Source organism: Eurosta solidaginis, chromosome 4 (genome assembly GCF_040869045.1).
Source record: "Eurosta solidaginis isolate ZX-2024a chromosome 4, ASM4086904v1, whole genome shotgun sequence".
In the NCBI taxonomy this organism is placed as follows: domain Eukaryota; kingdom Metazoa; phylum Arthropoda; class Insecta; order Diptera; family Tephritidae; genus Eurosta; species Eurosta solidaginis.
In genome coordinates, this window is record NC_090322.1 from 161,861,208 (window position 1) to 161,887,279 (window position 26,072).

Sequence of the window (26,072 nt, forward strand, 5' to 3'; positions counted from 1 at the left end):
TTTTTCGTCTCCTGTAAAATTCGTAAAAGTTGACCTAGCAAATGTTCACATTAAGCTAACGATATAAATTATTTTTGATTAATTACGCTTCATTACAGCTTTCAACCAGGTGTTTATTTCTCACAATAAACAGCTGTTGGTTTTGGTGGTACCACCTTGGAGATTTTGTTTTCAACTCCAACTCAACTCGATATGCAATGTAGGATATCAACTGGAGAAATGTGTTGAATATTCATCTGAGAACTGTACATTTCTCAAGATCTCTCGAAATTAGGATAATAATTGGAAAATATTGATGTCGTTTGAGATCAACTCGAAAACTTTTAATTTTACAAAATTTTTCAAAAGTTGGATAGTGATTGGAGAATGAAGTTGGATATCAAACTCGAGAACTATATGGTTAAGAAAAAATAAATAATGATGTTGGATATCCACTCTGCAACTATATATATATTTCGCTGCAGAATTGTTTTTCCATGTTTGTTGGGTAAACAAAATCCAGCTGTTGCCGTATCTACAAATCTATCTATCTAGATAATAAAATAAACCAATGTTGCCGCACAAAAAAAAACATACCCCAAAGGCGGCCTTAAACTGTGACTGAAAAACTGCTCAGTAGTTTAACTAGAGTTTGAATTTGACTAGAATTTAAGCAAACTTAGTTTAAGCTTAGCTCAAACCAACTACTGAAAACTGGGCCTAAATGAAGTTTTTTATCAGCATCGACTGTAATCTTTTATCATTATTTATGTTGCATAAATTTAGGCGGTACGACCATTAATTGACCGTAAAACATTCCCACAGATAAATACAATAGGGTGGTTCAAAAGATATCGTTAAATTAAATAACTTTAATAAAATTTGTAATAAATATAGGAAGATAAATTTGGGAAAAAAATCCAAAACGCATACAAACGTATGTATATGCCTACATTCGGCACAGAGTAGATGATATAACGCCTAAAATCTGGCAAAGGCAGATACATACTTCGGAAGCATATCAGAAGGAAACAACAACACACACATCGACAATGGCAGCTACGACAGTCGCGTCTGAAATCTGGCAGCTGTGTCTTCTTAATGCTAAATAAATCAGGCTCCCACCAACAAGGTGCAAAACTTTGCTGCCATAATGGCTAAAGTGGTTAGATCGTATTTCCTTGTTTGTACAGGGAAACACAATGAAAGGGAAATTCAAAAAGTTACAATGAAAGATTTCGCTTATTTTTTTGCTTTTTTTATTTTTTTACTTTTTTTTACTTTTTAGTTAATAAATAATCTAAAAATTAAAAATGGGGATTTGAAATTTTGATTTTGGTGATGGATATTGGATTTGCGTGAATGCAAAAAAAAATTTCGTGAATTACAGCTGATTGATGAAGGTGGTGCACAAGAGCTCCATCCAACAGGATGCCTCATTGAAAGATCGATCGATCCCACGAAATTAAATAAATTATTTTCTATTTTCACATAATTTTTGTTCAATCAGATCATTTGACAATTAACAGAAAACACGTGATTCATTCCTCTAAAAGGTATTCTGCTATCTCGTCTTTGGCAGGGTCTGTCTTCAGTTTTGGTTGCCTGTCTTATAGAGCAGAGGGAAAAGAGTCTGTTGGCCTCGGATAGATAGATTTCTGAGGAGTTACTTTGACAAGTCTCGTAGACTCAATTTCTATGATTTATAGTACCCTTAGGAGCTCCTAGATATCTCTAAAACCAGTAACCTGTCTGTATTTTCATCGCAGAACTGTGTAAAAGATGATAGATGTGTCGAAAGGAAAGAGTATCCTCGGCGTGTATCGAATTAGGTGTAATGGTGAGCTGTATAAGCTTTATTTATGCAGATATGAAGACAGTTCAGCGACAAAAAAAGCCCAAGGGCTTCGTTGGCTAGGTCATGTTATGCGAATGGATAAAAGCGCTAATGTCAAAAAAGTATTTCAATCGAACTGCAGTTTGGGAGAAGATGAAGGGGTAGACTTACACTCAGTTGGAAGAGGCAAGGGAAGAAAGACCTGACCTTGCGTGGTGCTCCCAATTAGCATCATTAATTGTGAAACTGGAAACTTCCTTTAAATATTTTCAGCGAGAGGAAAACTGCGTTAAACAAATTTACAGCAAATACATATTTCCATACAACAAATGCCTTTTTACAACTACTAACAAAGATCAGAAGTTTCATCCAAAACACTACTTTAGCCATTCATGTGGCGTAATGAATCCAGGGAACAAAGTTAAGTTGCATCGAAAAATAATTATTTTATATTTCAACAGCCGCCACCCATATGCTTGGATTTGTGAATCTTTGACAACGCATTTTTGCCTTCGTTCATTCCATTAGCACGCATCTTATACATCCGCTTGGGGCACAGTATCATATATCTAGCTCAATGGGGAACTAAGTGAAAGTTATGAAATTTTAAAGCTATGCATAATATGGAGTTTTTGAATTGCATACCTACCGACCTGTAAACTCTATTAAATACACACAAAAAGAAATTAGCGCACTTTGCAAAGATTATTTTGGCTGAGCATTATAGTTCAGCACGTTTGAGTAATTTTTCATATGCCCTTAAAGATTAGGGGGTGACAAGTTGTCTTGGATCAATTTATAAAATATCTGGAATAATTACAACTATGGTGTCTCCGAAAATATTGCGCCCAGTACACAGCTTAACATTTTATTCTAACACTTAAATTCTCCAGTCCTTGCCTAGCTTTTTTTACCCCGGAAATAAAAATGCCTGTTGAATCTTTAGCAGAATGTTGCATCAAAACGTAGTAACTTTCTGATGCCTCTGGAAAAAATGTGAAAATTTGGTGTAAACTCCAAGTGCTATTATAAAATGTAACTTATTTTAGTAGGTCCAATATTCCTTGAGAACAAAAGCTTAACATCTTCAGAATACTGCACTCGCCTAGAGAGGACTTCATAAAAAATAAAAATTGCATTGGTGCATATGATAACTCAATCGCCCCCAGCGGGTTAGGGGGCTTAGAATATACCCGCGGCAGGTATGCCTGTCGTAAGAGACGACTAAAATACCAAATTGATTCAAGGGGTTGTGTAGCGAAAACCTCTCAAGGAGTTGCCAGCGCAACCTCTCCGAAGCTTTGGCGACCCCTAGTTTCTCATAGAAGTAGGGGGTGGGAAGGGCGTTATGGCACATAAGGTTTAATGTGGTCATTTAAATTGTTACCGAGATGGTCGGCCTTATACCTTAATGGTGCTTTGTTACCGGAACGCACCGGATCTATATCTGGAAAATGACCATCAACATCGATAACCTCCCCAAAGTCTTCGGGGAGCTTCTTTATCGTTAATACAACAACAACAACTGGCTTTTTGCCTTTTGAGAACATTGTGATTTTTTAATATGAGCGCTGTTTTGATCTAAGAGTACGATGTTATTTTCTTGAAATAAACGATAACCCTGCATAACAGCCGTTTTCTAATTTTGTTGTACTGTGTAATCAATTATTGATAAGCGAAATAACGATGCAATTTAATTCTTATCTGAAGCAAAATGAGCGCTTAATTGAATGAAATGATTAATCCGTGCCGCGTCTAGTTGCCAATCTTCTGGGCAGATAGTGATTTGGATCTGTTAGTTCTGGCTCCATCGAGAACACTTGAAGAAGGCGATGTGTTCAGCAGTTCCTCGTCTTTGGTATTTTTTATTTTGTACAGGTATTTTATTGAAGCACCCATGTAAAGAGAACATCTGGGTAACGTAGTAATTTACCTAGCCAAAGCTTCTGGCTCTCCCTGCTTTAAATCTGTGACTTCGGCACTCTGCTCGAACATCTACCAGCTGGGAATAATTTTAGACCAGACGAAGTAACCAACATAACGTGCTGCCACTGTGAACATTATAAGATTGAAGCAAGCCCAAATAAACAAATAAATAATATTGTGACGAATATTAGTAACACTAAGTTATACTCACATCTCTAAGCCGATACTAATCTGTGACTTGTATGCACATCAACAAATCAATCATTATGTCTACCCATATGTCCATACAAGCAGCTGAGAGCAACACACAAACACATGCATATATCTGAGATACTGCCAAAAGTAGGCAATAATTTGTGCAAGTATCACTCTCATATACACGCGCTTAGTAGAGGCTATAGGCATGCATCTGTAGTTATAGTTGATAAGTTTATAGCTGATAAATAAGTAGTAGATTCTAGAAATAGAAACGCCTAGAAGTATGCGAGCGACACAGCTCATAGTATAAAAGAGCGCCGCCTGAGCAATCAGAATGAGTTTGATTTAAGCACGCTACCTGTCGAGAAGCAGTATTATTGTGAAGTACTTGAAAAACGACATTTTGCATTATTGAATAGTGGAGTTATTTATTCAACAGTTTAGTGATTCGAACGTTAGTAAAAGGTTGCAAATAAGAGGAATTTCACTAAATTCGTTACAATGGAGTATGGAACATCGTGTCTAAGGCTCGATGATAGCAGTAATGCTCGAAAACTCTGACGGAATATTTTTCGAGACAAGGGCATGCTGCCATTTACTTACTAAATTGGCACCTTAATACTTAAAAGCAATCGAAAAAATTGCGTCAGTCGCTTCTTCGCTACGCAATCCGCAATCCAATGAGCCGGACAGCCACGGCTTGCAGAGACTGGTCTTCGTTTGCCGAGTGACGTCTCTACATCTCAGTTGTCTACTCAGTCTCAGTGCATTATTTCATTGCACTAGAATAAAAAACCTATTCAGAGAAAATGACAACGCTTTAGTCAACTAAACTGAATGACTTTGTCTTGAATGTATAATATTGTCTACAACTAAGGAATATGGAAACAGGTCGTTGACGGCCATGAGACAACCAACGATTTGGAACCATACTATGAAGATGCGTATCTGAAATACGAACACCCGGGATTGACGGTCTACGACAATTGCCAAGAGGTAGGCTCATTTAACAGAAAGAGGTCAATGCTGTAACACCAACCATCTTTTCATTTGCCCTGTGAAACCTACGTCTCTAATACCCATATTTTTGGTCCAACTCTGTTGTAACTGCAAGTTTCCCAGGACTCCCGTTAAAGGATTTTGATGACAATTTGTGACTGATCGCACCTATTGTATGTGGAGAATCAATTCTACAACAACAACAAGGTGAATGGTGTTAAAATATATAGCGACAGAGGTTTTACAACAATGATGCTTCAAAAAATCAGAGTTTGCCCTTGAAAGGGCCAAGGAAAATTGGCGAAACTTCGCACCATAAGGTGGACTAAACGAGTTTCATTTGCGCTATAACCTTTCAGACCCAGAAAGTTTAAAATATTTATAACTAACTAAAAACCGATCGAAAATACCTTGGCAAAAATGAGACTTTTTGATTTACTTGTTGACAAAAAGGAAGTTTTTAGCTTATTAAATGTTTACTTTGTACAATTCTTGTCAACCCAATATGTAAAACAACATAAAATACTTACAACCTTATGATCAACCCGACAAACATTGTTCTGAGTATCTCTATATTTCTACGTGCCTCTTATCTGTCTCTCATTTTCTACTCCCTTGTTTCCTCTTCCTTCTGTTTTTTCTAATTTAATCGGCCAAAATAGATTTTCCAATACCTTTCATTCTTCCGTAAATCTTCCCCCTTTTCATGTTGTTTGCCCTGCTGGCACTCTAATTTAGTCAAACTCTCACTATTGCTCATAATTTATCTTAATGCTATTCTCGTTCTTCCTCATAACCTCTTATTCCTACTTTTTCTCAAAACATTACCCTTCCAGAACCTCTAACTCTCCTACATCAATGCGAAGGCCAAGAAGCTAACTTTTTTACCAATCGAACGTCGCTACCAAAACTCGTTTTGTGTGCAGCCCTCCGATGAAAGGTCTTGTCTCAGATAAATTTTCCACGGGTGGAAAAGAGTTATTTTTTTCTTCGGGTTTGTAATCCTGACATCAATTCGAGTTTTTTGATATCCCAGTTGACAATTGTGAGCAAATTTTCGGTGAAAATCATAAATTAAACTTTCACATGTAAAATACCCCAAAAATATTCTGAAATGCCCAAATTTGGTTTTGAGCATGATGGCATCTATGGCCAATATTAAAAAAAACACACTTTTTCACGCGCTCTCAGAGAGCGAAAAGTTTCATATCAGGTCATCAGTGATTCAAGCAGTTAACATAGCATACGTGAATTCTATGCTCAAAAAATGTCCATGCAAGCACATTGAAGCTCAAGAAGCTCAATTTTTCTTTTTTTAACAATTTGATTTTTAACAAAAAACTACTAAATTATGTTATATATTTTTTAACAAGTTTTAAATTGAACAAGTTATGAACACTACATATACTTTACGGACGCTGTCGAAGCAAGGTTCATTAATCTTCATCTTATAATTTGTATTCTCGACTGGCATCAGTTATCAATAGGAAGCTACAACTGGAGTACCTTGTTCCGCAACGTCTAAAATTTCCTAGTCGGTTAAAAGACTTTTAGTGAAAGCGGTCAGTTTCATAACCCCTCTAATAATCTCTACTTTTATTTTAATAATAATTGTTTTTTTATTTATTTCATTGCATAAATTTTTATATACAAAAAAAGATTACAAAATAGTTAAAAAATTGTTAGTACATTAAGCGTTGTTTCAATAGTTCCTCCCAATTTTTTGCCGCCACATAAATTAATGACTTCTGAAACGATATTTCTTAACTGATCTATAATGATAACCATCTTGCGAGACAGGCGTGTCAACAGGCGGCAAGTATTCTGGGGCAGGTGCCGGGGCAGATGGAGGTAAGTACTGTTGCTGTGGTGCTGGTGGTATATATTGAGGTTGAGGTGGTGAAGGAGGCAAATATTGTTGCTGAGGTTGAGATGGCGGCAAATATTGCTGCTGAGGTTCTGGCGCCGAAGGAGGTAAATATTGTTGTTGTGGCTGCATATGCGATGGATAACCGCCACCACCACCACCCAAGTGGGAAACGTCTGCCGAAACATAGGCTATTAGGGCCAATATGGTGATGAAAAGTTGCTGAAAAAAAAACGAATTTTAAAGTTTTTACAGTATTTGCTTCAATTGCTTGCACAACTTAGGCCCACTTGGGCAAGTTATCGCAGTGTTAGGGCTTCATTCTGTATTGTGAACGATATCTCAGATGAACGATTCGCCTCCAAACGATTTCGTCTAGCAATGGTATTCTCTATCATTTTCGTTCGGCCTTTACGTTTCTTACTTTATGTCAAACAGAAAGGCGAAAGCAAGTGTTAAATGAATTGTTGCTATCGTTTAGCATAGTGAAAATACACCAGCAATTAGTCTCTAAAGCGAAACGGACGTTCGTTTCGTAATAGAGAATGAGGCGCTTAAATAAAAAAAAATTTTCAAAAATATATGAGTTCAATTACTCATGTCAGGTTAACTCACAGAGTGTACCTTAAAAACATAATTCTTCTAGACATTTTTAAATCTATTCATATAAGAATTAAACTTTTGGCTGCTTCATTTTTCATTTGATGTTCTTTATAAGTGTGTTAGCAGTCCTAAAGCGATGGTTATGAAAACTCTTTTTCAACATTGTTTAAACCCATAGTAGAATATGGCTCGATAGTCTGGAATGAATGCGTATTCAAGTTCTTAAAATAGGTTACAATCAATTCAAAAAGATTTTTTTACTTTTTCAATTGGATTCCTTGTATAACGTATCCCTTATACTTATACGCTAAAACATATTAATTTTCCTACGCCAGTCTTAGAGAGATGTTTGTTGCCATTTCTATGATCAAATTATTGAACGGTTTGGCTTCTAGTCAGTCTCTACTAAGCAAAACCTTTACTGTTCCTTCTTGGCCAGTTAGACATTTTAAGACTCATTTTCTGAAACAATGTTGAAGCAATTTTGAGTTAAATGAGCACTTCTGCAATCTAATTTGAAATGAAGGCAATAATTGCTAATGAATTTTTATTATTATTGACAACGCGTTTGTGAGAATCAGCTGATAAACGGGGTAGCCATTTATGTTCTTTCAATGCACTATAAAATTTGACATTTTTCAATGGTAGGAGTTACTCTATTAAGAAAAGAAAACGCTATAACATTAAACAATCTACACTTTGCTCTTTTAATAAAAAGTAACTCATTTATTCCACTAATTTTTCTTTAAAATTCTCTTTATTATTCGCTATACAGCAGTACTAGATCCAGCCTTATTGGTATTTTACTTAGCTGACGAGTTTAAAAATTCTCTGGAGCTAAGCAGGTTCAGATCTCCACGTTTAACAAATCCCTGCTTTTCAACGACTCAGCAAAAAAAATTAAAAATTCGTACGTCATGCGAATGCGTCTCAGTCAGTCAGTCTCTACTAAGCAAAACCTGTACTGTTCCTTCTGGGCAGTTAGACATTTTAAGGCTCATTTTCTGAAACAATGTTGAAGCAATTTTGAGTTAAATGAGGACTTCTGCAATCTAATTTGAAATGAAGGATATAATTGCTAATGAATTTTTATTATTATTGACAACGCGTTTGTGAGAATCAGCTGATAAACGGGGTAGCCATTTATGTTCTTTCAATGCATTATAAAATTTGACATTTTTCAATGGTAGGAGTCACTCTATTAAGAAAAGAAAACGCTATAACATTAAACAATCTACACTTTGCTCTTTTAATAAAAAGTAACTCATTTATTCCACTAATTTTTCTTTAAAATTCTCTTTATTATTCGCTATACAGCAGTACTAGATCCAGCCTTATTGGTATTTTACTTAGCTGACGAGTTTAAAAATTCTCTGGAGCTAAGCAGTTTCAGATCTCCACGTTTAACAAATCCCTGCTTTTCAACGACTCAGCAAAAAAAAAATTTTAAATTCGTACGTCATGCGAATGCGCCTCGTTTCGGTTGCGCGGGCTTTTGAGAGTTAAATCCCGTTGGGAATTATTATTATGATTCGGTTCTAATAAAACCAGTATTAATTACACTTTCCCTTAATTATACTATTTTAAAGCAATATATTTTTTCTTTTCGGTAATATTTCGCCCATTACTTTAAAGTTTCTACTTTTTGTTTTAATTTCTGAATTTTATAAAATTTTCACGTTTCACTAACCATTTTAGTTGTTGCGTTTCGTTTTGTTAATTCTGTGAATACTGAATTTAGTATGATAATTAAACAAAGTTTGGTCTCTGCTTTTATACAAAAGCCAGAAAAATGTAAAAACTATTGAAACTAAACGCATTAACATTGACATTGGTAAGTCAAATTGATTAAAAATATTGATGCACAAAAACTTAAGAAAACCCATGCATGTCAAATTGAAAGTAAATATGTAAGCTACCACGAAATTAACCATACATTAGGGTAGCTCACACGCATCTGACCTTGTTTCATGACTATTCCTCGGGTCATTCATCAACTTCACATGCTATAACCTATCATTAAATTAAGAAGACTAGCAAACAAGAGGCGTTTCACAGTGAACAAAAAAAATATATATAGATAATGACAAATCTCGAAACATAAACAAAGCTACAAACATATTTATTTATTTTTGTATTATGCTGTTGTTGTGATGTTATATGCCAGATTTTATCATCTCAACTTCATTTGCACTTGTTTCCCAGCTGTGGTGGAAGTGTCGTTGCCTTCAGCAGCTTATATTAGCTTAACATTTTGTTAAACTAATTCCAATATAAACAATATTATTAGAAGACATCAATCTTCCAAAAGCAGGTACCGAAAATAATAGCAATTTTTTTAAATTTATCAAAATATGTTAAATAATTTTGTATCTTAAGATATTTATTTCTGCTGTACATGAGTCTGTGACTGAACTCCTAAACGACTGGAATGATTTTGATGAAATTTTATGTGTGTATTCTAAAAAGTCGTATTTATGGTGCAAATTGCTTAACCCATCGTAAGGCACGTGGTCTACAATCGTACACAATTTTAATATTATGACTAAAAGTGTTATTCATTTTGGTTTTTTGATAATACTTCATATGTATATTCTGTGATTCAATATGAGGAATGTAAACTAGTATTTTGGCCAAAATTATTGTGTATGTTCTGTAAATTCAATAAAAACGTTAATGTATGTATTTTTTAACATTTATTGCAATTCATAAGTGTTTTTTTCTTATAAATAATGGATGATTTACAAGAATGTTTTTATTAGTCCTAAAACTTTTTTCGGGCAGTATTTTTGGTTGCCAAGAAAATTGTACCGACACTTATACAAATACTTGACTTTTCTTCACGATTCTTCTTGGGAAGAAATTCTTTAGGACCTTGACGGTTTTTTTTTCTCACAGTTCCTAAATATGTAAAATTTTTCTTTAGCAAATTATTGACCAACGATAAACTACTGAACCAAATGTCACCAGTAATATTGCGATTAGTTCCTGCAACTCGCTCTACCAATCGAAGAGTTACCTCTTCCTCACTATTGCTAAGTTTGCATTGTCTGTCCGGCTGAGTTCCCACATTAGTTTCCAAATTAAAAGTATAACAAGTTTTTGCATCCACCATTGCGAATGTTTTGATTCCAAACTTGGTTACTAGGAATTTATTGCTTAACAGTAAGAAACTAACTACCTATAAACTTACTTTGAAAGTTGACCAGGAATACTTCAAAAAGTTTAGTTTCAATTGCTCTCCTCTGCTGCCTTGTATTGAAGTTATCAAATCGCAGCCATCTTATCAGAAATCGAAACCGATTCCCGCTCATAACTAGGTAGCACGATTCAACCCCCTTTCCTTGAGAATTATCCCAAATTTTATGAAGATTTTTTATGGAGCTTCTAAGAGCGCCAGTCAAAAACAAAATGCAAATGAAAGTGCGAATTTCGGTATCATCGGTTTGTCTTGCAACTTGATTCATTCTATCTTCTTGAAAGTTAACCCGTACTTTTTGAATATATAAATTTGTGGAAACGGTTATTATTCTTATAACCGAATCAATCACAAATAAATTCAGGCATTCAATTTCTGTGTCAACATTGCGCGCATTGCCTTTTTTACCCGGCAAAATTTTGCTGATATTGCTGGAACGAATACGAACTTGCAAATTGGACCTGGTTTCCTTAAATAGAAAATTTAGGGATGAGATGCAATGAATTGGATAAAGGAATTAATTTTATGCAGCTATTAAAAAGCTTACGTAATTTAAGAGAAAAATTTAAAGAGTTACACGACTTTGAAAAGATATGGCCTACGTACTTGTAGACCACGTGCCTAATGAAGGGTTAACATTCTGTTCGGTTACCTTTTTATCAAGCTAAATATTTACGAAATTTTTTTTTGCCAGGAAGTGAACCAGTGACCGATTTATTCGAAAAAAGTGTGCTTATATTGATCTTGATGTCATGGTTAACTAAGAAGTCCACTCCCAATATGACTTCATCAACAATCTCCGCCACAACGAATTTGTGTAATACCATAACCTTCCCAATTAAGACTTCACAGATCACTTCTCCCCGGACTTGGTTATATTCGCCAGTGACCGTACCCAACCTTACTCCAGGTAATGGCTTTAATCCCCTGTTGACTAAATCAGATCGGATTAAGGAGTGAGATGCGCCCGTATCGACAGTCAGTACACGTTCTTTGCTAACCACATTTCCTCTGACGTTAAGACTACTCGATGTTCTTCCAATTTGCGAGACAGATATCACAGGACATTCAACAGCTGGAGCTAGCTGTCGATTTTTACATCTCGCACGCTCTTGCTCATCTCCTCCCGCTTTGCGTTTACGGCCATCCAAGTTGGAACTACCAGGACCGGTGCTGCAATGACGTGCAATGTGACTTGGGTTACCGCACTTGAACTCTGGCATTTTTCTGTTGTAACCCCTTCAGTGCTTCCAAAATTGTGCCTACCCAGTCTAGCCTTTTCACTTCCACGCGATGAGCTTTGTACGCTGGCCTACTCAAAAGTGAGGCTGTTTCCTGAGTCAGTGCATGCGATACCGTTTCAGCAAATGTTAGTTTTGGATACGCAAATGTAGCTCGTTTCGTTTCCACATCTCGTATGCCATTTATGAAGCTCTGGATTTTTACCTTCTCGGTATATTCCACGGGTGCGTCCGCATTTGCTAGATGGGCCAGTCTTTCGACATCCGAAGAAAACTCCTGCAAAGTCTCATTCCATTCGCTTTTTGGTAGCGATTTTGCAACTCAATTTGATATATCTGTTTCATATGCTCGCTTCCGTAATGTCGTTCTACAGCAGCTATCAATGCGTCATAACTGTTCTGTCCGTACTCTGGAATAGTCTGTAAGATTTCCATGGCAGGCCTTTTCAATGCCTAGAATAGAGCTGCAACTTGATCTTCAGCATTCCAGTTGTTCACTGCTGCGGTCTTCTTAAACTGTAGCTTAAAGACCTGAAAAGGAACAGAACCATTAAAGGGTGGTGTCTTTACCTTTGGATTACTCGCTGAAACTGTTGGGCGATTTATTTGCAACTCCTGTATGCGACCTCTCAAAGCTTCTATCTTGGCATCCATTTTGTCCTCGAGCTGTACAATTTTTGTATTCTGTGCTTCTAACTGCGAAGATATTTGTACCACCTGCAATGATAAGCGCTCCTCTTGTGCTTCCATCTTGCATTTAATCTGTGTCGACATTTCTGAAATACGCGTTTCTTGTGCTTTCAACTGCTCAGCCAACTGATTTGTCATACATGTCTTCTGTTCTTCAAGTTGAGTTTCCATCTTAGATGTTATACGGTTCTCCTGGGATTCTAGTTGGGATGCCATATATGTTTTCTGTTCTTCCAGTTGAGATGACATTTGCAACGACATTGATGCCACTGTCGATGTTTGTGCAGATATTGCAGCCAAACTCATGTCCAAGTCTGTACTGGTGACTGTCTGCGATGTTTCGCTTTTCTCTTCAATTTTTGTTGTTGATTCTTCCACATCGGGATAAAAGACATACTCTTCCACGTCAATTCCATTGCCTCTCGCTGTCGTGCCTGAAGTTCGAGTTTATTTTGTATTCATTCCACGGCTCTCCTGCAAGTACTTCACAATACTACTATTTCTCGACAGATAGCGTGCTTAAGTCAAACTGACTTGTCGTGACTCAACTGTTGCTGTATTTATACTGTTTGATTTTCTTCGTTGACATATTTCTAGGCGCTTCTATTTCTAGAATTTACTACTTAGTTAGCAGCTATATATTTCTCAGCTATAACTACAGATGCACGATTTTATGGCTTCTCTCGTAGCCCATGCGCGTGTATATGTGAGTGATACTTCCACAAATGATTGCATACTTTTGAGAGTATCTCAGATATATGCATGTGTTTGTGGGTTGCTCTCCGTAGCTTGTATGGACATATGTATAGCCATAATGATTGATTTATTGATGTGCATACAAGTCACTGCTTAGTGTTGGCTTAGAGATGATAGTATCCCTCAGTGTTGCTAATATTCGTCACAATATTTTTAGATTCTCGATAAACAGCGTTTTTTTTTTTTGTTTCTTTTTTTGTTTGCAATATAAATATTAGGTAAAACCTTAATAGAGTTACTCCTTCCCTTGAAAAGTGGCAACTCTAATAGTGTCAAAATTGTCTAAAGCGAACTTTTGCAACGCACATATTTACGGGACAGTTCTGACATAAATCAACACCCCGAAGATAGCAAATACTTCACCAAAGGAATAAAAATTAAACGATTTTTAAGAAAAGTGCTTTTGGTATATTTTTCAGAATGGACAGAAGAAGGAAATATTACAAAATGAACTGATTTTCGCGATTGCCTTCTTTCAGGTGATACGATATCAGGATTTTGACACATCTATATTAAAGTATCTAATAGGAAATAATAACAAGTAAAGATGTCTAATTTCGGGTGTAACCGAATATTATATTCTCAGCGTGAGCTTCAATTGCACATTTCATTTCAGGTAAATCTCTTTTCTACATAACACGTGGTACCGCCCGTTTAAAAAAATGTCTCCCCTTCCCTTTTACAATAAAACCTGATAAGTGAAACATAATTGATTCAAAACTATTTTTTGCTAAGTTATTGCTTATTATTCTAATCTACGACCCTTTTAAACTTGTTTTATATCTAATTTGCCATGGCCTTTAAGCGATCCCGTCCATTTTTACTAGAAATATTTTCTACTATAGGAACAATTTATGTACCCAATTTTATTACGATCCGTTAATTTTTCTTCGAGTTATGGCTCTGGAAACATAGAAAATTGCTTAGTCATTAAAGGGGCGGTGCCACGCCCATTTTTTTTAATTTGAAGTTGTTATAAATCCACTTGGGAAATTAAATACCATTGCTATAAAGCTCTTTTTTGCAAAGATATAGCTTATGTTATTCGTCCACGACCCTTTTAAAAATCTTTTATATAAAAGTAGGCGTGGTCCTTAACCGATTTCGTAAATTTTTCTTCATAGCATTCCCTATAGTAAAGGCAACTTCTCTGCCGAATTTTATTACGATAGGTTTAACGATTTTTGATTTATGATTAATAATATTTGTAAAATTGATTTTATCACAAGTGGGCGGTGCCACGCCCATTTACAATTTTTTTTTTTAATTTTTATCAGTGCACACGTCATATTTCATTATTCTAGGTGTATTATTTACTAAATAATCAGGTTTTTTGTGTTTTCCAAACTGTTATATATATAAAAAGTGGGCGTGGTTATCATCCGATTTCGCTCAATGCCAATCTATTCTGGGTCGAGATAAACTCGTGTACCAAATTTGGTGAAGATATATCAATATTTACTCAAGTTATCGTGTTAACGGAGAGAGGACGGACGGACATGGCTCAATCAAATTTTATTTCGATACTGATGATTTTGATATATGGAAGCCTATATCTATCTCGATTCCTTTATACCTGTACAACCAACCGTTATCCAATCAAATTTATAATACCCTGTGTACAAGTACAGCTGGGTGTAAAAATGTGTTTTGCTTAACAAAAACTTCGCAAACTCGGAATTGAAGCTTGAAAGGATTCAAAAGAGCTGTAAGCATATATAAATAACACATGTCACAATATATAAGCCATCAACCGGAAGCAACCATTCAGATACTCTTACTCGGGTGCTTATAAGATAAAGAGAAAGGCGAATACTTAGAAGAGCTAAGCAAAGAATGACCAAACTTCTAACAGAAGCAAATGTCAACTTGTGAATAAAAAAATACGATTGTGCATATTATCTTTATAATACTTACTTTTTACACATATGCATATCTACAATTGTGTAGATATGAACTAAGGAAAAGTTTTGAAGGTAGTCTCCAGAGAAACTGACATAAAGCAGATAATTCAGAAAATGCGGTTTGTTAACACATGTATTTTGAAAACATTATATGCAGAGCTGTCTACAAATAAAGAAGTCTGTGGTCAAACAAAAAATTTAAACAAATGATGGGCGAATACCGCTATTGTTGTTGTTTGCTGCGATTGCTATCGTTAAAGTCGAAGACTAACGACATACGTTATATGTCCTGCATGCGATGTGTCCCTAATCATCTTTTCAATTGTAATGTGGAACCTACGGCTCTAAAAGCAACTTCACTATGATCCACCCCTGTTCAAAGTGCTAGTTTCCTCCTGGAACTCTCGTTAGAGCACTTTGATGACAATATGTGAGTGGTCAAACCAATTGAATGCGGCTGTGCACTGTTAACACAACAACAGCAAAAACTTACTTTAAGTGAGGGGGGAGTCAAGTTAACAAAGAGAATAATTTTTTAATTTAGGCCATTTTCTAGGTAATTGATGTCTCCAACTTCGAAATGGACCTTATTGGCATCACCGAGAAAGATCAGATATTTTCCTGATCTGTTTTTCCAAATTCCAGAGTTAGAAATAAATAAAAAACAATGACTTGGCGCGATAACGTTCTCTTCCAGCATGCGCTCCTACGAATTGTCCGGACGGAACCTTCATATTTTTGTGCCGACTTCTAACGGCAACTACAAGGCTGAATTTTCACTGAAAAGCTATTCGTGGAAAAATACATTTAGTGTGTTTACCAAATCACTGCCGAGGGGCAATCCCGATTAGAAAAACTTTTTTCTAATTGAAAAAAAAATTCTCTAAATTTTTGATGTTGTTCTGCCGGGACTTGAGCCCAAGATCTTCTCTGTGGTAGGCGGAGTACGCTACCACTGCGCCACGGCACTTCGAAGAATGTAACCTGCCATCAGATCCCAACAATCGCTATCGTCTCCATTCTAAAATATGCTAAATGCTAAAGCAAATTAAGTCTCAGAATTATATTAGATTTCGATAAGCTGCTCTTCTGAAATGCAGGAAGCCTAGCTTAGATTTGATTCTGTTCGCTAGGTTGAAAAGCGCCTGAAGGCTATAAATGCAGACACTATGGTTCCCGCCCCAATTGCCATTTTTTTGTTTTTTGTGAATTGTTTTTTAAAGAGGCAAATTTTTTCATTTTCGCCTACGGTTTATTGATATCGAATGCAAAACGCGACTTTTAATACCCTTCTACCCTTCGACATATCCTTAGTTTTTCATAATAAAATATTCATAATGTAAAAACTATCACTTTGTACCCGGCACGTCCCATATCCTTTCTGTCGCGTTTTCTTCCACTTCATCTCTTTTTCTTACTTCATCCTTTTGCTTTTTTATCTTTATCCAGTGGTCGATTTCCATCTCTCCTTACGCCCTCTACCTTACTTGTCCCTTTCAAACAATTTTTCCTCTAAACTGTTTTGAACAGGTCGGTTCCTGTTTTACTTTCCGGAACAAAAAGTATCCCATATATCAAGTTTCAAAAACTAAAAGCTCAAATATTAACCTGTTCTAGGAGGTACCGTCGAACCAGATTTGAAGAAAATCGCACTTAAAATGAGATTTTTCATATACTGGTCCACTTTCCGGGAAGAAAGGTGTTTCAAACCTTAGCCTGACCAAAAAGATACCCATGTATGAAATTTCAAGCATGGTGAACTTACACTTAGGCGCTACTTAAAATAAAATCTAGCTCATCCATTTCTGAAATATTTTAGACTTAAGTTATAAAAATTTTCAAATTGCAACCAGCATTTCTATGAACAAACGCAAATTCAGCGATTTAGCGGAAAGATGTTTGGTTGTGTGAGCCGTAAATCAACTGTTGTTGTTGTTGTAGCGATAAGGACATTCTTCGACGGCCTTGGGGAATGTTATCGATGTTGATGGTCCTTTGCCGGATGCAGATCCGGTACGTTCCAGTAACAAGCACCATTAAGGTTCTAGCCTGACCATCTCGGGAACGATTAATATGACCACATGAAACCTTCTATGGCATAAAGCCCTCCCACCCCCTAGATCCATAAGGAACTTGGGGTCGCCAGAGCCTCGGCTTTTAGAGAAACAGTATTCGCCATGGGTAGGTGAGGTTGACAATTGGGTTGGGGAAGCTATATATTGCGCCAGCAACCCCTTGAAATGGTTGCGCTGCACAGTTTGCGCCTCTTGAATCAGTTTGGTATTTTAGTCGACTCTTACGTCAGTCATACCTACTGCGGGTATAATCTAACCCTTCTAACTCGCTGGAAGTCCGTAAATCAAGTCACCTTCGTGTGTGTGTTGTAGATTTCACCATATATTGAGCGCCTTGCACCTGCTCAAGTAGGTACAAGCTAAATAATATCTAAAGTTAAAAATCAAAAGTAGGAGGAAACTTTATGATAAAACTGCAATGAGTCCATCACTCTGGGAATATTCTTCATAAAAATATGAATAGTTTGTTAATTTTATAGCAACTACTTGGATATATTTTTTTTTGATATCCCGATTAACAGAAACCTTTTCCTACACTGACGTTGATTGTTGGCCCTATAGGAGTGCCAAGAATTTCGCTGTGGGGAAAACGTTTTGTATTGGATATCCATATATTAGATACATTCAAATTATCCCGAATCCTTTTTGCTCATTCATCCCTATGAAATATGCGGTTCTCTATGTAGGTGGATATGTAGATATTTGCATATTCACTAAACTCAAACCAAGTGCCAAATGCAAATGAACAACGAAGTCCACTCATCCATATTTCATTATTTATGTCAACTGAATTGTGAGCTGCCACATTGACAATGAATTGAATTTGCCATCTATAACAGAGGAGCTCAGAAGTATAAAATAACGGAGCTAATGAGTCCTCTTGGATATACATATTGTAACGAATTTACTGCAATTCCGCTTATTTCAAATCTTCTACTCAAGTTCGAATCACTAAACTGTTGAATAAATAACTCCAATATTCGATTTTGCAAAATGGTCTTTATTACACTATTTTCAAAATAACACTTCTATTGCTTGACAGATAGCGTGCTTAATCAAAACTGATTATCGCGCCTCTACTGTTGTCGCCTTTTATACTGTCTGGTTTCCTCGTTGCATGCTTCTAGGCTTTTCCGTTCCAGAACTTACTAGTTAGTTATCAGCTACAAAATCACCAGCCACAACTACGTTTATAGCTTCTCATATGCGCGTGAGTAATACTTGCACAAATTATTGCCCTCTCATATGAGCACCTCAGATAAGATATATGCATGTATTTGTGCGTTACTTCTCCGCTGCGTGTACGTACATATGTGTAGACATAATGATTGAATTATTGATGTGCATAAAGTCACCTCTTAGCATCGGCTTAGAGATGATAGTATCCCTTAGTGCTGCTAATATTCGTTACAATATGTATGCGAGGCTCTCGCGAACTCAAGTTCAATACGCAAAGAATGGTACTAATGGAACAATGGTCACCAATATTGAAATTGTGGTTGTTCTGGTAAGAATAAAATCAGTCGTCGATTAACGAGCACAGGGGATAGATGTATGCACGCAAGTTAAATGCCACTCAAAAAAAATTGGAAAATATATAGAAAAATATTATTATGTTGCTTTAGCTTAACAAAAAATAAAAATATGTTTGGTAACATTAAACAATAAAAAATTTCTGCGAACAATAGGCTCGTTACATGTTGCTACTTTGATTGTTCAGCTACTACTTAACAAAAGAGAATAATGATACATGTGGAGTGAGCGTAAATAATTATTTCAGCTGATGAAATCATATATGTCGTTCAAATAGGTGCACTACAACCGCAGAGCTTTGATTACAAAGCCAACTTACTTTAAAGTAATATATGTGTACGAGGAAAATTTGTTTGCATAAAATTTTGCGCATGAGATCTTTACTGCTTGAGGCATTGTAAATTTTACCAAGTAGCGCAACTAACAGCTGATCGGTGAAAATTCGCACATTCACACGCACAGTTCTCGACTCAGTTTCCAAAAAAAACTTTATTTAACTCAAATTTTAAAGTGAGATAATCCTTACGAATTTATGTATATAGAATATATAAGGCGTTTTTATTGTTATTAAAACAATAGTTTTATTTATATTAAAGCTTTTATCATTTTTTTATTTAATTTTGAAAAAACTCCGAACACCATTTCTTCATTATATGACATTCGACTGCCTAGTCCATAGATTAGATTGATACGAATCTTTTGCTTACGCTCTCATATTTTCGCTCTCACGAGGGATTTATCTCCTAGTTGTTGCTGGCAACAATCACAGATAAATCCCTCGCGCCAGCTGAAGCGGGTGCCAAAAAAAAAATGTGCCAGCCAAAACGAAAAACGTGCCAAAAATTTTGATAACTTTAGTTTGACCTACAACTGTAGAATACCGTTCAAAAATTATGAGAAAAAGGATAAAAATACTTGTTTTAGTGTAAGTATTATTAGTTCGAAGGCGGAGGGTAAATATTATTTCCCATTAAAAAGTTATCACTAAAAATAGGTTTTGTAAATATGAACTCCCGATGCAACCAGTCCATTTTGATCACAGAACCTGGAACGCCAGACATGCAGGATAAGCCCTATCCATTAAATAATGTTAACTATTATATCATAGGTCCGATTTACTGAAATTTCAAAAGAATATATGATTTTCACTGCGAGTTAAATGCGTTACAATATTTGACTAATTAATTTAATCGAAATGTAAATTTTACTTAGATTTGTTTATATTTAACTCTAACTAGTCGTATTATTGTAAAATAACTTTAAGGAAATAAATATTTTACGACAATCATTTTATTAAATGACTGAAACTATAATCGCCGAAATGTATGTCAAAAATCCCCATTTTCAGACCTATTCATTTTTGTTTGGAGTGGCATCATTGATAACTGTTATAAAAAATGTGCGTTTTGACAGCGCTCTCTCGAAACAAAGAGTTGCAAATCCATTCATATATGGCCTAGTCCACTGCCTTCCACTCTATTCGCAACATAACCTCTACTTAAGCTGCCAAACTATATAGTAACCATAGTGTACCTATACAAGTGTGTCAACTAAGCGATAAACGTCAAAACTACAAACCGCCTCGCTCACCTGATGCAAATCTCAGGTCTAGAGTTGTATTTTTGGTACGTAAGAGTACTTCAAGCTGAGTTGCATTTGATAGTTTAATAAAACTTTGTAGTATTTACAGATGAAGTAGTTGGATATATTTCCGCGAAATAAGAATACTAGAAGATTTGTAGCCTGCAATAAAGCGGAAACATACGGAAAGCAAAATTTATTTAAATTAGAGTCAAAATATAAAGCGCCACACGTGTAACATGGAAAACTTTCACTTCTAAGGCTGTTTACACAAATGCGTAAGGGCAAAATTATATAAACGCTTTGGTCGCTTCAAAACAAGGATAACGAACGTACGGCGTTTCATTGTTTTTCGTATGGCGTTTTCAAAGCGTAGGCACGCAACCAAAGCATTTATGTAAATTTTTCGATACTTCGCCCGACAGATGAATTAATGAATGCAACACAACACAAGCGTCTGTGTAAATCCGCCTTCATTTTTGTAGCTGTGAAAGTCTCCTGCCAATAAAATGGTGCTGTAAGTGCAAACAAATCAAACTCCTATATGACACTACTTCATTTTCTATGTATTTTTTGTATTTTCTCTTATATTTTTTGTCGAGGGAGCCCATAAGGTTTTAGTACAGGTGTAAGTGTGTGAACTATATTTAAAAGAACTAACGAAATACAAGAAAAATACAACGTAGTTCATTAAAAACAAACAAGCCAGTTTGTATTTAGATAGGGTTTTTGACATTAGGCCGTTTTTTCTTTTTTTTTTCTGACAAATGAAAATTTAGTTTTTAGTTTCAAAATTTTGTGCATAAAAACACAACTAAATTCAAAGTGTAAATTGTGTGTGCAAATGAGTTTTCAATAAGTGTACATTTGTCAGTTTTTCATAGTTAAATAATTGACCTCCAGATTCTTGTGTTACACAAATATAGTGAACTTGGGTACAGAAATTGAAATTAACACCCCTATTATGAACTCATACGATACAGGATAAACGCTTGCAATCTGTTATACCGTATTATGAAATAAATTCTAACGTGTGAAACCCGATCGTTACCGTTTATCGTGGTATTGCCATACGCTTACTATCTCAACTGTTCAATTTTCTACGTTAGCTATCGTTGATAAATTTTTGCACGATACGTCGGGATCTATTTAAATAAAAGTAAATATAAAATTAAAAATCCAAGAGAATCTAACTAAAGCCTCATTCCCAAAGCTCTGTTGCAACACCCTGGCAACAAACCTTAAAGTGGCCCAAACTTTCAAAATATTTGGGATGGATGATCTATTTTTACGGGCGCGCAAACTGCCTTCTATTTCTGTTAAGACATACTCTGAAATTTATTTTTTTACTTCTATGTAGTATGTGAAGTACTTACAGTGTAGATTTCATTTTAAGAAGATTGGAAGCATCTCTCCATGTTCTTTCTATGGCCTTTATGCGAGTTTTGTCAATTTGTTCATTTGATTTTATATAAAAGGCAACAGAGGTTGCAGAAAACATGTTATTATTACAGCTTTTAAAAACTTTTGCCACTTTTACGTACAAAACAATTGAATTTTTAGAATTTACATTTTGTTTTGCTATCTTTTTCGTATAGATTCACAATAATTTGTAAACAAAACTCTGCTGTCATTCACAATAGTACATCTATCGGGCGTGTGGAAATCGCAATATGAAAGCTAATTTTTTACGATACGCTAACAATCGTGTATCGTATGAAAATTCATAATAGGGGTGTAAAAGATTTTTCACAATAATTTGAAAAACTCTACGTTTTCTCTGCTTTTTAGACTTAAAGGAGTCACCCTGCGTAATGAATTCAACTTTTAATGACAATCAATAACTCTGATCTGAACGCTTTTCGCCATGATATTAAATTAAAATGCTGTGGAACAGGAGCAACACTTTTATGACTACATAAACCCTGTTTCAATCTTTTACGTCTCTGCACAGAACCCTAATTGACCGTTTTCAACCGAAACAAAAATGGCAACCCAGATTTTCCCGTTATGCTCACTTAAGCGAGTGCCTGTCAGAAAGAAGTCAACACACTTGTACTTGTACACTATGATAGTAACTAATGGCTTGAGGTACAAGCGAAAACTGATTGACTGCTTGCTTGGCTGAATGTGCAAAGATGCGCTCACACTATATGTCATGGCGGAACGACACAAGGTGGCAGCACGGGGCAGCTGATTATAAACTTTTTTTATTTGATTTGATACATCAACTTCCGGCGCAGTACGATTTTGATATTTGTCTATCGAATTTACAAAAACAAAGTACATGGAACTTTTATTTATGTTTGTAGGTATGTCACCATGCTGCCACCTTGTATCGTTCAGCCATGCTATATGTCGAATAGTTTTCCGATGATCTACGAAGCTTGAGAGGACACCTCTGCACATGGCGGAACGATACAAGGTTGCAGCATGGAACAGCTGATTTTAAACTTTTTTTTATTTGATTTGATACATCAACTTCCGGTGCAGTACGATTTTGACATTTGTCCATCGAATTTACAAAAACAAAATACATGGTTTTTATTTATGTTTGTAGGTATGTCACCATGCTGCCACCTTGTGTCGTTCCGCCATGCCTCAGCAATAGATTAATATTCTTTTCTCAATTGTTTGAATCAACGCAACTCGTTCCAATTATCTCTCTATAAATATTCTTGAAGACTAACAAGCCAACCTAATAAAACCGCACTGCGTTTTTTAGCGCACGCAAGCAACCGGCGTTTTTTGCCCTAACCCAAATAAGCATGTGTTGCGACAATGTAAAACATGTGTGCAAACGTCAAATCTAAATGTCACGCAGAACAAAAATTGGAAATCGAGTTGGGTTTTCACGCAGCAAATTCAATTTGGGTTGATCTCATACAAGTTGTATGTGCATGAGACATTTTTGACAGAAAATTACTTGCGTGCGTTTATATTAGGTTGGCATGTAAGCGTATAATTTGAGTTTGCTCGATAGAGGACTTGCAAGGACTGGAACCGCACTAACAAGGTTCGGTCAGCTTGTTGATGGTCTATTTGAGATTGATATGACCTTATATGCGTTATTAAAATACTAACTTATTGAGATAAACTTTCGGGTTGTTATTTTGACAATTTCATACGTATTCATTGAAAGCGAACCACTCACTGCAAAGCTCAGTTAGCCCATGGGTGAGCTTGCCTGATCTAAAGCAGAACAAAGCAAGTGAACCACAAAGTAAAAATGCAAATAAAATCAAACAACCATCTGAGAGTGTACAAAGGCAATAACTATGATTTGAACATAAAGGGAGAAAGCAAATATACATATGCACATGACACAAAAAGACAAAGCTGAAATATATTTATTGGAAACATTGAAATCAACAACTATAAAGGAGGAAAACAAAAAGCCGTGAGCTAAATCTGATTGATAGATACAAGTGGTGAGTGTAATTCGTGTGAACTTTAATGTGTAGAAAATATAGAATGCATGGAATTATTTCCTGTCATATTAATTTCATGAAGCCTACGGATGAATGAATATTATACTGTTTTCACACAGAAACTTAATGATCTCATTTCACCTGCTAATGAAATCGTAAATTGTTTGCTTCCACACAGAAGTAACTGCTCGATTAGTATGAAGGATGTGACAGACAATCATGGCGGAACGATACAAGGTGGGAGCATGGTGACATACCTACAAACAAAAAAAATTCCATGTACTTGTAAATTCGATAGACAAATGTCAAAATCGTACTGCGCCGGTAGTTGATGTATCAAATCAAATAAAAAAGGTTATAATCAGCTGTTCGATGCGGCCACCTTGTATCGTTCCGCCATGCAGACAATGACATTTGCTTTGACAAATGACATTTTTAAGCACTGAACACAACAAAAACTAAGAAGCGGAAACGGAAGCGGAACGCTGCCAACAGAGTTGCATTGTGCTTTTGACTTCATTAGGCATTCGATTAGCTACTAATGAAATAATAATAGATTCGAATTTTGTAGGGAAGATTGAGCTCAATAAGCGTCTTATGTAGAAAATTGCATTTATTATTCAATAAGCCGTCTGTATGAAAATAGGATTAGGGTGTGAGTACCAAATATTTGTGAATTTCGACGTGTCAACATATCTTTGTAGGTCTAGAAATTTAGTTTTTACAAAATTACACAAGTTTGCCCAGTATTCCAATTTCAATCACAAAAGAAGTCACTAGATCACAAAGTGCACACCTTAAACGAAACCGCTATCAACTAAAAAAATTCACAATGACAAAGGCAAACACTGATTGACTTTTTTCTTTACTCCAATGCAATTTTAAGTTTTTACCAATCCCTCTCTGAAGCTTATAATTAATAGAGTATACAGAACGGTAGGTATCGAGTTAGTGATCCCGGAAATAAACTTAGCTTCAAAATTTCAGTTTTTGACTTAGCTCCCTGTTTATCTTGGTGTGCGAAATGTTCAAACAAAAACCCAACGATAAATTTTTTCAGCTTAATTTAATTTTTATACTTTTTTAGACTTTAAATCTGCGGTGTGGTTATATAAGGTCAGTCGACGTTATCACCACTTCAAATGGTCATAAGATCAATTGGCCTTATGACCACTTCAAATGATAATGAGGTAAATTGATTTTATGATCTTTATTAGATTTGCTTTATGACCATTTTTGAAATACCCGTTTGACCTTATGACCGTTCCGGGAAAAGGACCATAACCATATGCATACAGCAACTCCAGATCATGACAAACGTGAAAATGTTCCGTAGGATGGGTTAGACGTTTAGTTGACTATATTTTTCTAATTTAAAAAGAATCCCAAACGACACAGCTTTTAATCAAATTTTGCATTGTAATGAAATTAGAATAAGGAAATGCAACACCGGCGCGGTAATTATGTTTATTCAAAATTTTTACTTATGTCACAGACAGTTGAGAGTTAGTTGATATTATTGTTTACTATATAGTTTGGCAGCTTAAATAGAGCTTATGTTGCGAATAGAGTGGAAGGCAGTGGACTAGGCAGTCGAATGTCATATAATGAAGGAATTGATGTTCGGAGTTTTTTCAAAATTTGGCCGAAATCCTGAATCACAAAAGGGATTGTAGTTAAGTACGAAAATGATAAAATTTAGTTAGGTTTTGCTCCTTCTTTAGCAGGAGAGTTTCATTTTAAAAATGTAATGTACAAACCAATGTTCATTCTATTACTTTTTTAGCAGGAGATTTTCATTCTAAAAATGTAATATATAAACCAATGTTCCTTCTATTACTCATTTTATCTATGGAGCTTCACATGCACTTTATAAAAACGGGCTTTTTATTTTTACGAACTTATTCCTCAATGAAAATAAATGAAACACGTATTAATGTAAGCATTAATAATGTTTCTTACTTCTTAAATGTTATAAATGCGTTAAAAGTAGCAGGACTGAAATAATATTGGCAAATCTGATATGTCAAACAAATTTTATATAATACAAATGATTTCATAAATTTATTTAGCAATATTTAGCAGCGACGGCGAGCATACGCATTTGTCCATCATCGCGTAATACCATTCGGCACAAATATTCATACATACAATTTTAAATAATTCAACTTTGTCAATACATATATTCTCTTTAAAAAATTCTAAATACATAATTTACATGTCAAAATAAATCGACGTTTACAGTTCAGAAGA

The 26,072-nt window shown here is 35.5% G+C and overlaps 1 protein-coding gene and 1 long non-coding RNA gene across 2 annotated transcripts in view; one reads left to right on the forward strand and one right to left on the reverse strand.

Moving 5' to 3' along the window:
* The window catches only part of LOC137250559 (uncharacterized), a 552,581-nt gene that overhangs the window by 38,255 nt on the left and 488,254 nt on the right, over positions 1–26,072 (forward strand). The window lies entirely within an intron of this gene.
* LOC137247739 (uncharacterized) lies at positions 6,654–25,947 on the reverse strand. The gene is made up of 4 exons (XM_067778697.1): positions 25,920–25,947; positions 12,635–12,973; positions 9,100–9,131; positions 6,654–7,028 (listed from the first exon to the last, which is right to left on the reverse strand). Exons 1-4 carry the CDS (start codon positions 25,945–25,947, stop codon positions 6,678–6,680), a joined length of 750 nt encoding a protein of 249 aa, XP_067634798.1. The 3' UTR covers positions 6,654–6,677.